Source organism: Mobula birostris, chromosome 1 (assembly GCF_030028105.1).
Source record: "Mobula birostris isolate sMobBir1 chromosome 1, sMobBir1.hap1, whole genome shotgun sequence".
NCBI classification, from domain to species: domain Eukaryota; kingdom Metazoa; phylum Chordata; class Chondrichthyes; order Myliobatiformes; family Myliobatidae; genus Mobula; species Mobula birostris.
Genome location: NC_092370.1, coordinates 198,462,915 through 198,477,300, shown reverse-complemented (window position 1 = coordinate 198,477,300; position 14,386 = coordinate 198,462,915). Strand labels below are relative to the sequence as shown.

Sequence of the window (14,386 nt, the reverse complement as noted above, 5' to 3'; positions counted from 1 at the left end):
TATTCCTCACTTCCACCCATAAAGTTTCATTAGAAGAGCTCCCCAGACTGTCCTGACTAAGCACTGCCATGACATTTTTCCTGACTAGCAACACCACCCCTCCCCCCTTAATGAATCCTGCTCTATCACGTCTAATATAATGGAACTCTGGAATATTGAGTCCCAACCCTCCTGCAACCAAGTCTCACTAATGGCTACAGTATCACATTTCTTGTATTGAAATAGCAGCAGCTCCTGAATATTAGTCCCACCATGCTCAACTTTTTGTTTCCTGACTTTGTCTGAGGTCTGAACATCTGTCCACACAACCACTCGACTATCTGTTCTGGCAGTCTGGTTCCCAGTAAACGAATAATCTTAGATATCAATATTATGTAAAAATAACATTTTAAGTCAAAGTGGGACAAGGTCAAACTTCAGAAGGTCAGCAAGATTCTTACCCAAAAGGTAATTAACATACACATAAGGATTAATATCCCACATCCTTCATAACCTATTTTAATGTATTTATAAGTAGTATATCAATTCCGACTTAAGAATATATTATGAAAATAGTCCATACATTTTGACTTAGGACAGTATTTGAAGTATGGCTTTATTAAATTTAAAATAGAATTTCCAATGATACCTTACCTTGTGTACAGATCATACAGGTTCTTTAAATATTGTTCTGCATCAGATCTTTTACTTTCTTCTAATCTATCGCGGATAAAACTCTAAATAGATATGAAAAGAAAGATTGTTTCCAATACTGATGGATTTCAGAGTTTACAAAGTTTCTGCCAGTTAACAATTACATTACAGCAGCAACACACAAGCTCTATCACTAATACGAAAATGAAAGAGCAATCGCAAAACTTGGCAAAATTTGAAAATTTATTTCACCTGCGAGAGGAATACGTTAAAAACTTTTGTTGATTCACAGAGAAGAGCTAGCACAGCTTTTGGCAGGCAAGAAAAACCCCTAATCCAAATTATTCCTGAACTGTCACTATTTTTTATTCCTGATACGGAAAAGATACTTGAGAACGTAAGGCTTTTTATAGCTTTTTTCTGAATCCTGACAAAAGGAAAACACAGCAAAGTTGAATCACACTAACAGCAATTTTGGCATTCTAATAGGCATATTTGCTTCAGCATCTAGTCTACCAACACACAACTCCTAAGTGCCTCATTTCATTTTCTGCCAAACCCATGACTTTGTTATCTATACATTTAAATGACCTGCAGGCTATCATACTACTTTGATCCCTTTGGAAATTTGAGTTGCCATTTCCTAATGTATATCCCATGTCCTACTCACCTGTTACTCATGTTTGATGCTCTCTGACTAATCACACTGAGAACACAATTTTTGAAAACCTTCCTTATTCTAAATTCTTTGATTGGTGTGCCCATCTCCAAGTCTAACACTTTTCCTATTCTTTAACTCTCTGAAACATAAGAGACATAGAACACTACAGCACAGAAACAGGCCCTATTGTCCATCTAGTCCATGCCAGACCATTAAACTACCTAATCCCATTGACCTACACCAGGAACATAGACCTTCAGAGACCCTCTCCATGTACCTATCCAAATTTCTCTTAGAAGTTGAAAGTGACCCCACGTCCACCATTTGTGCTGGCAGCTCATTCCACACCCTCACCACCTTGAGAGTGAAGAAGCCCCCCTCACATTCCCCTTAAACATTTCACCTTTCATCCTTATCCCATGATCTCTAGTTCTAGTGTCATCCAACTTCAGTGGAAGATGCCTGCTTGCATTTACCTTATACCTCTCAAATTTTGTATACCTCTATCAAATCTCCCCTCAATCTTCTATGTTCCTGGGAACAAAATCATAACCTGTTCAAGCTTTCCCTATAACTCAGGTCTGGCAGTATACTTGTAAATTTTCTCTGCACTCCTTCAATCTAACTTACATCGTTCCTGTAGGTAGGTGACCAAAACTGCATACAATAATCCAAATTAGGCCTCACCAATATCTTACACAATTTCAACATAACATCCCAATCCTGTACTCAGTACTTTGATTTATGAAGGCCAATATGCCAAAAGAATCCTTTACAACCCTATCTACCCGTGACACCACTTACAAGAAATTATGGATCAGTATTCCCAGTTCCCTCTGTTCGCACTCCTCAGTGCTCTGCCACTCACTGCTTAACACATACCCAGGTTGGTTCTTCCAAAGTGCAACACCTTATACTTGTCCACATTAAATTCCATCTGTCATTTTTCAGCCCATTTCACCAGCTGGTCCAGATCCAAGTATAAGCTTTGATAGTCTTCCTTGCTGTCCACTACACCTCCAATCTTGGTGTCATCTGCAATCTGCTGATCCAGGTTACCACATTATCATCCAGATCGTTGATATACGTAGGTGACAAAAAAAAACAACGGACCCAGCACTGATCCCTACAGCACACCACCAGTCACAGGCCTCCAGTCAGAGACGCAATCGTGTATAACCACTCTCAGGCTTCTTCCACAAAGCCAGTGTCCAATCCAATTTACCACCCCATTTTGAATGCCAAGCAACTGACTTTCTTGACCAACTTCCCATGCAGGACCTTGTCAGAGGCCCTGCTAAAGTCCATGCAGACAACATCTACTGCCTTGCCTTCTCAACTTTCCTAGTAATTACTTCAAAAAACTCTGCAAGATTGGTTAGACATGATCTACCACACACAAAACTATGATGACGACATAAGTCTACATCCAGTCCCCAGAGTACCTTCCAATAATTTTCCTACTACTGATGTCAGGCGCACTGGCCTATAATTTCCTTCCTTATATTTAGAGACCTGTTATCCTTGCCTTTTATTCTGACAGAAACATACAAACTCTTTACTTTCAAAATTTCATTTTTGAAGGCCTCCCACTTACCAAGTACACCTTTGCCAGAAGACAACCTGTTCCAAACTACACTTGCCAGATCCTTTCTGATACCATCAAAAAATTAGCCTTTCTCCAATTTAGAAACTCAACCCGAGGGCCATACCTATCCTTCTCCATAATTACCTTGAAACTAATGGCATTATGATCACTAGATGCAAAGTGCTCCCCTACTCAAAGTTCTGTCACCTGCCCTGTCTCATCCCCTAACAGGAGATCTAGTATTGCACTCCCTCTAGTTGGGACTTCTAAATACTGATTAAGGAAACTTTCCTAAACACATCTAACAAATATCTGAGCTCTTCCAATTATAGTCTCTCCGGGAACTCGCTATTTCTACTTGTAATCCTCAATGTCTCTACCATTTCTCTTCTGTTAGAAAGCCTATCTTTTCGAAACGAATTTTCCATGGTCCACTATTACATCTTGTTTGAAAGTTTGGACCTAGATCTCCTTCAACAATTCCAAAATAAATTGCAAACATAATGAATTCATTAGCTATTCTGGTATTCTGTTTTGTGTTACTCTGTAGAGCACCAATTTGCTTCAGCATTCCTGGAACTCCATTCCAAACACTCACAGGCATGTACCCACTAGTTTGTGAAATGGCACTTGCTTGCATTGCATGCAGGATAAATTCAGGCATTGGCAGGAGCTGGCAGTGTTTGCTCCAAGTGTTGAAAGACCAAGCAGATGTGACCACCTCTTTCATCAAATGATCTAAGTTGCTGTTTGTGTCCCTCTCTTTGTCTGACATCCCAGTCCTCTATGGCAACAAGTTGAACAGTGGTCACTGGCTGTTGAGTGTGTTACCATAGAGAAATCCCCAGGCTGGAGAGAGATGTGGGAGTCATTCAAAAGTGAAGTAATGATTTTGCAGGACTAATGTGTACCCTTAAGTGAGAGATAAGATCAGCAAGTTCAAAGAATCCTAGATGTCAAACGACATTCTGTATACGGGTTGGATAAAGAAAAAATTGCCAAATACAAAGGTAAAAATGAGGGTCATCCTTCAGAAATATATAAAGTATAACGTGCACAGAAATAGGAGGGTAAACATGACATCACCGGTAGTTAAGATTAGGGAAAATCCCAAAACACGTTATAAACACATTATGTGCAAAGGGGTACATAAAAGGGTTACTGGAGAATGAGTAAAACCCATCAGGGATCAAGGGGGAAGGAAATCTGTGCAAGGAGACAGAGGATGAAGACAAGTTCTTAAATTAGTATTTCTCATGTGCACGTACATAATAGTTTGAGAATTCCAGGAGGGATACAGTAAAATTATGTAACTTATATTAAAAAGGATGCATTGGATGTCTTAGTGGGCATATATGTAGATAAATCCCCTTAGCCAGATAAGATGCATCCCAGGGTTATATGCAAAGTAGAGAAGAAAATTGTGAGGCCGAGAGATTTTTAAATCTTAGACTGAGACTCTAGATGACTGGAGAACAGTAAGTATAGTACCTTTATTCAAAAAGGGTAGCAGCAATAACCCAGATAAAAATAGGCATGCAGATCTAACATCAATGATGGGCAATATGTTGGATAAAATTCTGAGCAGGATCCAAAATGAATCTGCTGATAGGAGTCAGAGGGCAATGACAGAGAGTTATTTTAAGTTCAAATAAACTTATCAAAGTACATACAGTATATGTCACTATATACTATCCTGAGATTTATTTTCTTGTGGACATTCACAGTAAATACAAAGAAACACAATAGAATCAATGAAAAACTGTACACAAAGATGGACAAACAACCAATGTGCAAAAGACTACAAACTGTGCAAATATAAAAAGAAAAAAAAACAAAAATAATACATATATAAATATTGAGAACATGAGTTGTGGAGTTCTTGAAAATGAGTCCATAGGTTGTGGAAGCCTGTGACTAGTGCTGTACCACAGTGCTGAGACCCGTAAGGTTTGTTATATACATTAACAATTTAGATCTGAACTTTGGAGGCAAGTTTGCAGGCAACTTGAGAATCGGTTATCAGCAAGGTTAGCTTTAAATTACGACATGATACTGCTCAGTTGGTAAAATGGCAGAGCAGTTGTAAATTAAATTTAATCCTGATGACATGAGGTAATGCACTGTTGGTGGACTAATAAGAGCAGGAAGATTGAGAGCTTCATGTTTCTAGAAGTGAACACTACCAATATCCTGTCCTGGTCTAACCAAGTAGATATCATGACCAAGGAAGCCTACCAATGCCTCTACTTCATCAGGAGCTTAAAAAAATTTGGAACATCCCATTGATTTTTATCAATGCACCATAGAAAGCATCCTATCTGGATGCATTATGGCTTGGTATGGCCATTAATATGCACGCGACCTCAAGAAACTGGAGGGAGTTGTGGACACAGCTCAGCACATCATGGAAACAAGATTCCAGGTTTGTGAATGGTCCATGAACACTACCTCACTATTTCTGCTCTTATTTTATATTTCTTATTGTAACTTACAGTATTCTTCATGAATTGCTCTGGAATTTAGAAGGCTGAGAGGGGATCTTATTGAAACATATAAGATTATTAAGGGATTGGACACGCTGCAGGCAGGAAGCATGTTCCCACTGATGGGTGAGTCCAGAACCAGAGGCCACAGTTTAAGAATTAGGGGTAGGCCATTTAGAATGGAGTTGACGAAAAACTTTTTCACCCAGAGAGTGGTGGATATACGGAATGCTCTGCCCCAGAAGGCTGTGGAGGCCAAGTCTCTGGATGCTTTCAAAAAAGAGATGGATAGAGCTCTTAAAGATAGCGGAATCAAAGGTTATGGGGATAAGGCAGGAACTGGATACTGATAGTGGATGATCAGCCATGATCACAGTGAATGGTGGTGCTGGCTCAAAGGGCCGAATGGCCTACTCCTACACTTATTGTCTCTTGCTGTCACAAAAGAAAAATTTCATTACATGTCAGTGATAATAAACGTGATTCTGATCTTGTCTATAAGTTTGTTTTATTATTTTTTTCAGGGATAAAGAAACAACCAAGTAAATTGAGTCTATATTCACCAGAATGGAGAAAAATGAGAAAAGATCTGACTGAAACACAAGATTTTGAGGGAGGTTCATAGTATCAATGATAGGGATTGCAGATGTGGTGGGGGGGGGGCGGAGAGCTTTGGGCATGTTGTCAGCACATGATTCATAAGATTTACATCTCCCCAGTACATGGTCACAAATCTTTGAAATTATCAACCCTGAAGAGCTTAGAGCTAAATCACTGTATATTCAAGGGCAAAACAGATTTACTTTACATCTTTAGGAAAGCCAAAGGTTATGGTGAACTAGGCAGGGAGGTAGAATTAAAAGTCAGGATCAACCATGACTTTATTGGAAGGCAGAGTGGGTCTGGAGCCCTATGGCTCTTCTTTCTATTTTTATATTAAAGCTGGGTTCTACTTCAGAGCAATTTACATCTTAGGCCAATATCATAACTGATTTATTCCTGGCATACAACACCTTTTAGTTCATTAGCAGGTTAATACACATTAGAATTGAAACCCATTTACACAGCTAGGGATATTTACCATTTTCAATTATTTAAAATATGTTCTGCAGTAGTAAAACATTACCTGAAGTCTTATTTCAAAAATGTTTTGAATAAGTTTGGCCATCACATTCTCTGGGCTACTGAAGACTTCTCGAACTTCTTTGTTTACTCGTTGGCATAACGTAGCTGTATCTTCAAATAGATCATTCCTGAAATACGAACCCTTCATATAAAACATTTTAATTATATTTCAAATAATGGAATCCACTGGATTAAGATATTACAGAGGAGAAGACAGCAATAAAAGAATACATTATAGGCATCATATCCTCAGCATTAGATGGATTAGTAGAAGGAAACAAAATTTCATGAAAGGTAGACCACAGCAAGACAGATTGCAGCATTTACCTCCTGGCATTGTTTTATATACACATCCACACAGTGAGAATAACCCTGGAAAAGAGAAAATATGTTCAATATTAACAAAAAAATCAGAATGATTAAACATCAGTTTAAAAAGGACCTCCGTTCTTCTATTAAAAATACACTATTCTTGGGTCTATAACTGGAATGGCTTCCTAAATGAAAACCACATTCAGAGATTGGAAGTATAAACTTGAAATACTCAAATCAGATAATATGTTCATCTTACTACATGCTGCTCATTGGGGAGTTTATAGTATTGATTTATTTTATATTTGCAGTACCCACATCACTTTCTCTTTTTGAAGGGAAAAGTATGACAGAAAAGGCACAACATAGAAACATAGAAAACTTACAGCACAATACAGGCCCTTCGGCCCACAGAGTTGTGCCAAACATGTCCCTACCTTAGAAATTACTAGAGTTACCGATAACCCTCTATTTTCCAAAGCTCCACGTACCTATCTAAAAGTCTCTTAAAAGACCCTATCGTATCCGCCTCTACCACTGTTGCCGGCAGCCCATTCCACGCACTCACCACTCTCTGAGTAAAAAACTTAACTCTGACATCGCCTCTGTACCTACTCCCCAGCACCTTAAACCTGTGTCCTCTTGTGGCAACCATTTCAGCTCTGGGAAAAAGCCTCTGACTATCCACACAATCAATGCCTCTCATCATCTTATACACCTCTATCAGGTCACCTCTCATCCTCCGTCACTCCAAGGAGAAAAGGCCGAGTTCACTCAACCTATTCTCATAAGGCATGCTCCCCAATCCAGGCAACACCCTTGTTAATCTCCACTGCACCCTTTCTATGGTTTCCACATCCTTCCCGTAGTGAGGCGACCAGAACTGAGCACAGTACTCCAAGTGGGGTCTGACCAGGGTCCTATATAATGGATAATCATGGAGGCATTTGCTCAAATCAAAACTGGAGAAAACCAAAACTGACAATCAACACTGGCGCATCACAGGGATGTGTGCTCAGCTCACTACTCTACTCTCTCTACAGCCACAACTGTTGGCTAGGCACAGCTCAAATGCCATCTATAAATTTGCCAATAACATAACCAAATTTCAGATGGTGACGATAGGGTGCACAGAAGCAAGATATACCAGTTAGTTGAGTGATGTTGCAGCAGCAACCTTGCACTCAACGTCATCAGGACCAAAGAGCTGATTGTGGACTTCAGGAAAGGTAGACGAGGGAACACATACCAATCCTCAGAAGGATCAGAAGTGGAGAGAGTGAGCAATTTCAAGTTCCTGGGTGTAAATAGCTCTGAGGATCTAACCTGCAGCTATAAAGAAGGCAATACAGTGGATATATTTCATTAGGAGTTTGAGGAGATTTGGTTTGTCAACTAAATACTTGAAAACTTCTACAAATGTACTGTGGAGAGCAGTTTGACGGGTTGCATCACCATCTGGTATGGGTGGGGTGGGTACTGCATAATATCAAAATAAGTTGCAGAAACTTGTAAAATTAGTCAGCTCTATCAGGGGTATCAGCCTCCGTAGTAGCCAAGGCGTCTTCACTGAGCGGTGCCTTAGGAAGGCAGGGCCCATCATTAAGGATCCCCACCACCCAGGACATGCCCTCTTCACACTGTTACCAACAGGAAGGAGGTACAGAAGCCTGAAGGCACACCCTCAGTGATTCAGGAACAGCTTCTTTCCCTCTGCCATCCAATTTCTGAATGGACGTTTTACCCATGAACACCACCTCACTACTTTTTTTTATTTCTGTTTTATTGCAGTACTTATTTTAACTTGACTATTTAATAGACATCTATATATATACTTCATGTATCTGTTGTTTTCCCTATATTTATTTATCATGTATTTCATTGTACTGCTGCCATAGAGTTAACACATTTCATGACATATGCCGGTGATACTAAATCTGATTCTGAATTCTGCATATGAAAGACAGTGAAGTTCATATTTTTTGCATGTTGAAGTTTCATATGATGTTTTATCAGTGAGAATCTGGAATCAGTGAAGGGAAAACAAATGAACAGATTTAATTAAATGAGAAATATGAAATAATTGAGTTTGCAGTTGACAAGATATAAAGAGATATAAAAAATGTGATCAGAGGATCAGAGATCCAGAAAATATAACTGCAGAAGCATAACAAGGATTTACTTTAATGCACCACCAGTGAGGGAGAATTCAGGGAATTGAAAATATACAAAACATTGGAAACTAAAGGAGGAAGACAAAGCAATTACTCCCCCTAAAGAGGAACACCTTTGCAAATTTGATGACATAATGAAAAATGATGAAAAACAATATTTTGCATAAGACAATAAAATGTCACAAGATGTATTACAACCATGTTACCACACAAAATTTTAACTATTGCGGCTAGAAATTTTAAGGAAGCTAATCAAATGCTTGGCCAAAGTGAGATATTTAAGGGGAATTTTGGAGGAAACACCTATGACAACTGGAGACAATCAATGTTACTGCAAATAAATAAATAACCATTCAAGAACTGGAAGGCACAGAAGATCTCATATAAAGCCGGAGGAGATCAGTGATAGGGAAAAGGTGAAGCCAGAGTGAGAAAAGGATGAGGAAACAGATGATTGCTCTAACTAAGAGCCAATACAGGTCAGTGAGTGAATTTTAGGTAAGTAGGATCTGATAAGTAAGATTCAAGCAGCAAATGTTTAGAGGGTAAAATGAAGGGAGGCCAGTCAGGAATGTGCTAACGTAGTCAAATTCTAGAAGTAAGACATAGACATGACTATTGGGAGACGAAGTAAGGCAAGGATAGAGTTGTGCAATGTTACAGATGTAAAAACAGAAATAGACAATATTAGTGGTGGAACAAATCCATGGCTGAAACTACTCTCTAATAAGGCTGCAACAACCTGGATCAATTTTAGACTATTCCCGGCAAGAAAAAACTGATACAGTTGTTAGGCCTTGATCCTAATTAAAACGACTTGTATGTTTGTGCCATCACATACAAAGATACTCATCTACTGTGTTGTATCAAGTTGTGCAGTGAGTAATCCTCAAAAATATAATGGTACCTCATCTGTGAAGCAAATAATACTTTCCATTGAATTGTAAGTGAAGGATAAGTGGTGATGAGGGTATTGTGACTCTACCACAGAATTAAAAATAGATTCAATGAATCGGCAAAAATTTAGCAAATGGGGTTTAATGCTGGAAAGTGTGAGGTCCTGTACTTCAGTAAGAATGCTGTAGGAAAAAAAGATCAAGGCATTTTTGCGCACAGATTACAATGTTAGCAGCAAATGGTTCAGAGGACAAATGGCAAATTGACCTTTATTGAAAAAAACAGCAATCTAGAAATTGGTAAGTTTGCTACTATTTTATGTATCTGCAGTAAAGGGCAAAGTTTTGGTATCCTTACCCAAGAACGAATAGTCGGAAGCAGTCCATACAAGATTCAGTAGGTTATTTGCTAGGATGAGTTGGTATTACTATCAGAAGGCTAAACTGTTGGCTCCTTACTCTTTGAAGTTTAGAAGAATGTATCAATACAAGTTGTTTTTAAACGCAAACAACAGGAATTCTGCAGATGTTGGAAATTCAAGCAACACACATCAAAGTTGCTGGTGAACGCAGCAGGCCAGGCAGCATCTGTAGGAAGAGGTGCAGTCGACGTTTCAGGCCGAGACCCTTCGTCAGGACTGACTGAAGGAAGAGTGAGTAAGGGATTTGAAAGTTGGAGGGGGAGGGGGAAATCCAAAATGATAGGAGAAGACAGGAGGGGGAGGGATGGAGCCAAGAGCTGGACAGGTGATTGGCAAAAGGGGATACGAGAGGATCATGGGACAGGAGGTCCGGGAAGAAAGACCGGGGGGTGGGGGGGGGGGACCCAGAGGATGGGCAAAAGGTATATTCAGAGGGACAGAGGGAGAAAAAGGAGAGTGAGAGAAAGAATGTGTGCATAAAAATAAGTAACAGATGGGGTACGAGGGGGAGGTGGGGCCTAGCATAAGTTAGAGAAGTCGATGTTCATGCCATCAGGTTGGAGGCTACCCAGACGGAATATAAGGTGTTGTTCCTCCAACCTGAGTGTGGCTTCATCTTTACAGTAGAGGAGGCCGTGGATAGACATGTCAGAATGGGAATGGGATGTGGAATTAAAATGTGTGGCCACTGGGAGATCCTACTTTCTCCGGCGGACAGAGCGTAGATGTTCAGCAAAGCGGTCTCCCAGTCTGCGTCGGGTCTCACCTTTTATATATTGGTGAGACCCGACGCAGACTGGGAGACCGCTTTGCTGAACATCTACGCTCTGTCCGCCAGAGAAAGTAGGATCTCCCAGTGGCCACACATTTTAATTCCACATCCCATTCCCATTCTGACATGTCTATCCACGGCCTCCTCTACTGTAAAGATGAAGCCACACTCAGGTTGGAGGAACAACACCTTATATTCCGTCTGGGTAGCCTCCAACCTGATGGCATGAACATCGACTTCTCTAACTTATGCTAGGCCCCACCTCCCCCTCGTACCCCATCTGTTACTTATTTTTATGCACACATTCTTTCTCTCACTCTCTTTTTTCTCCCTCTGTCCCTCTGAATATACCTCTTGCCCATCCTCTGGGTCCTCCCCCCACCTTGTCTTTCTTCCCGGACCTCCTGTCCCATGATCCTCTCGTATCCCCTTTTGCCAATCACCCGTCCAGCTCTTGGCTCCATCCCTCCCCCTCCTGTCTTCTCCTATCATTTTGGATCTCCCTCTCCCCCTCCAACTTTCAAATCCCTTACTCACTCTTCCTTCAGTCAGCCCTGACGAAGGGTCTCCGCCTGAAACGTCGACTGCACCTCTTCCTACAGATGCTGCCTGGCCTGCTGCGTTCACCAGCAACTTTGATGTGTGTTGCAATACAAGTTGTGATGCATACATTGCTTGAAGGGAGCATGGTAGGCCAGAAGTTGAGAGGATTTGACTAGTGGGAAAATCTTATAAGCTTTTGCCTGTTTATTCAAACTACCCATAGTCCAAAAGCATACATGACGGTGCAGATTGAGGGACCACAACACATATTTTGAAGATCTGAACATATTAATTACAGAATCAAGTATGATCTTAACTAAACGTATTTAACAATGAAGCAGATTCACGTTGAGCCAAGAAAAGCAATATTCAAGATTTGCGTATTTTAGTAATTTCAATATTGAGAAATCTGAACTTGAAATATTTTAAACTATGTTTATTAATAGCAAAACAGAAAATGAATACCTTAAAATGGAGTAAAACTGCTGCAACCTCATGCATCCTGGAAATTTCATTTCTCCTCTGTGCATTTGTAAATTCCTGAATCAACTGTAATTCCAGATCATGATATTTACCTAGTGAAAACACAGTCAGTGTCATACAACATGGAAACAGGAAGGATCCACCCAGATTGACCCTACATTAATGCTTTTTTATTCCCTGTATATTCCAATCAACTCTTCTCTAGATTTTACACTCAGCTATACACACTAGACACAATTTACAGTGGATATTTAATCTCCCAACCCACACATCTGTAGAATATGTGAGGAAACTGGAACATTTGGATGAAACTCATATCATCACAGGGAGAGCATGCAAATTCTACACAGCATCAACAGCAGTCAGAACCAAAGCCACGTTTCTGGAACTAAGGTAACAGTTCTACTAGATGTACCACAGTGCTGTCAAAAGTACATTAATTTGCAGCATATCACGTGGTAGGAATGAACTGGGTGGGAGGCTAGGATGGAAGGTCAGTGGTTGATGGCACTGTGCTATTGCTAACATAATTCTTTATTTAGTTTAGCAAGACAGTAACTACAAGATTCAAATGCAACTTTATTTTAAGATGGCAATTTTCCTGTCATTCTCAGAATATAAAATTTTGATCAACTAATGTGGTACAAAGAACATTTGAAAATTTAATCCATTTTGCAACCCTTAGATATTCTCCAACTTTTCACCAACATGCCAGTGAAGCACTTACCCATCGAAAGTTAATATTCCATCAATACAATATTCACTAACCCTGTCAGAATTTCAGCATCTAAACTGCTTTTGAAGGGAGCTTTCCTGCTATTGCACTCTAACAGAATTAATTACAAGCACTCACTTGCAATTTTTGATTTCACCTCAGCAAACCTAAGGACATAGAGAAAAAGAAATACTTCCTTATAAAGCATCCACTGTCACATTTTAATGTTTAATAAATACCAAACACAAAATATTTATTAACAAATGCCTGACAAAATCATTTATTAATACATAAAAATTTAATTATTAAGAACTGGGCAGTGAAAAATAGATTGACAATAGATTTCCACATCCATAATCAGTGCTTTTTGAAACTTTCATGGTCTCACCAGTTCAACAGTCACACGCTCAATGCATTGCACTTATTGCACTGTCCTGAGAACAGCTTATGCAAAATGGAAGAGAAAACAGCAGGCAATTAACCTGCAGGGTTACTTGGCCAACATGATTTTTTTTTTTAAAAAGCTGCTTGTTTTATCAGATTCAAATTAAGTCACCACTTATTTGTTTCAGATACACCTGACAGTTGAAAATTAAAGACTATCTTTCTAATTTGAATGTTTGCCTCACCTATCAAATGGCAGCTCTTGAGCAATGAGATGCAACTTCTGAATGATATCAGCTGCCTCCTTAATCTGGGAAAAAAACAATGTTAACTTGTTTTTTTTTAAAATGTGGAAGAAAGTTAGTTTCATTCAAGAATGACATATACAATGGTTCAAAGTAGTTCACCAACACTTTCTCATGGGTAGTTAGGAATGAACAATTAACTTAAGTCTTGTCAATGAGACCCACAACCCATTATTAAACTGTGAAATTGGCTTATTAAATTTAAGGAACCATTTCATTCCATCAGAAATTGAATTTGGAATAGTGAAGAAAACAATAATGCAATTTTATCTATTGTAAAAGAGGTTAAAAACAAAACCAAAAGATTGAAAAACAGCCTTCATTTTTGGACAAATACAATGCAAAATCCTATTCAATATTCTCCTCAAACCAGCCTTTTTGAGATTACATAACATTAGCACCCAAGTATGCCAGAATGTAGAGATGAGAAGCAGATTACTACACCAATGCAACATAATTAGTCACCTGCACTATATGGTTCCCCAGTGCTGTATCATCTGAAATATATTATAATAGTACTATATTATCTCAATTTACCATACAACTTCAAAATGCCGTTTTCAAGATTCAGAAAGAGCTATATATAACCAACATTCAGTTTTAAAAGAAACCTCAGTGGTTGTTACATTAACATCTTTTTAGTAGTCTGCATCCATCTACACACCCTACTACTTCCTGCCGGTCCTCATCCCACTAACAGCCTTAAGGTTTTGAGCAAATATAAGCAATGAATATTCCCAAGAAGGATTAATAAAAACATAATCCAACAAAGTGCAACAAAACTCCTAATAGGATCATGTTTGGGACAAGATATACGTGAACAGCTGAAACTACTTAAATCTGCAATAACTGATATGATCTCATTAGGGCTTTAAGTGCAAGGATGA

At 39.2% G+C, this 14,386-nt stretch overlaps 1 protein-coding gene across 1 annotated transcript in view; it reads right to left on the bottom strand.

Moving 5' to 3' along the window:
- exoc5 (exocyst complex component 5) overlaps positions 1 to 14,386 on the bottom strand; it is a 58,302-nt gene that overhangs the window by 19,347 nt on the left and 24,569 nt on the right. Inside the window, exons 5-10 of the mRNA XM_072268261.1 lie at positions 13,440 to 13,504; positions 12,949 to 12,977; positions 12,078 to 12,187; positions 6,821 to 6,865; positions 6,495 to 6,635; positions 634 to 716 (exon numbers count right to left, since the gene is read on the bottom strand). Coding sequence (XP_072124362.1) covers positions 634 to 716; positions 6,495 to 6,635; positions 6,821 to 6,865; positions 12,078 to 12,187; positions 12,949 to 12,977; positions 13,440 to 13,504 — 473 coding nt within the window. The remainder of the gene's footprint in view (positions 1 to 633; positions 717 to 6,494; positions 6,636 to 6,820; positions 6,866 to 12,077; positions 12,188 to 12,948; positions 12,978 to 13,439; positions 13,505 to 14,386) is intronic.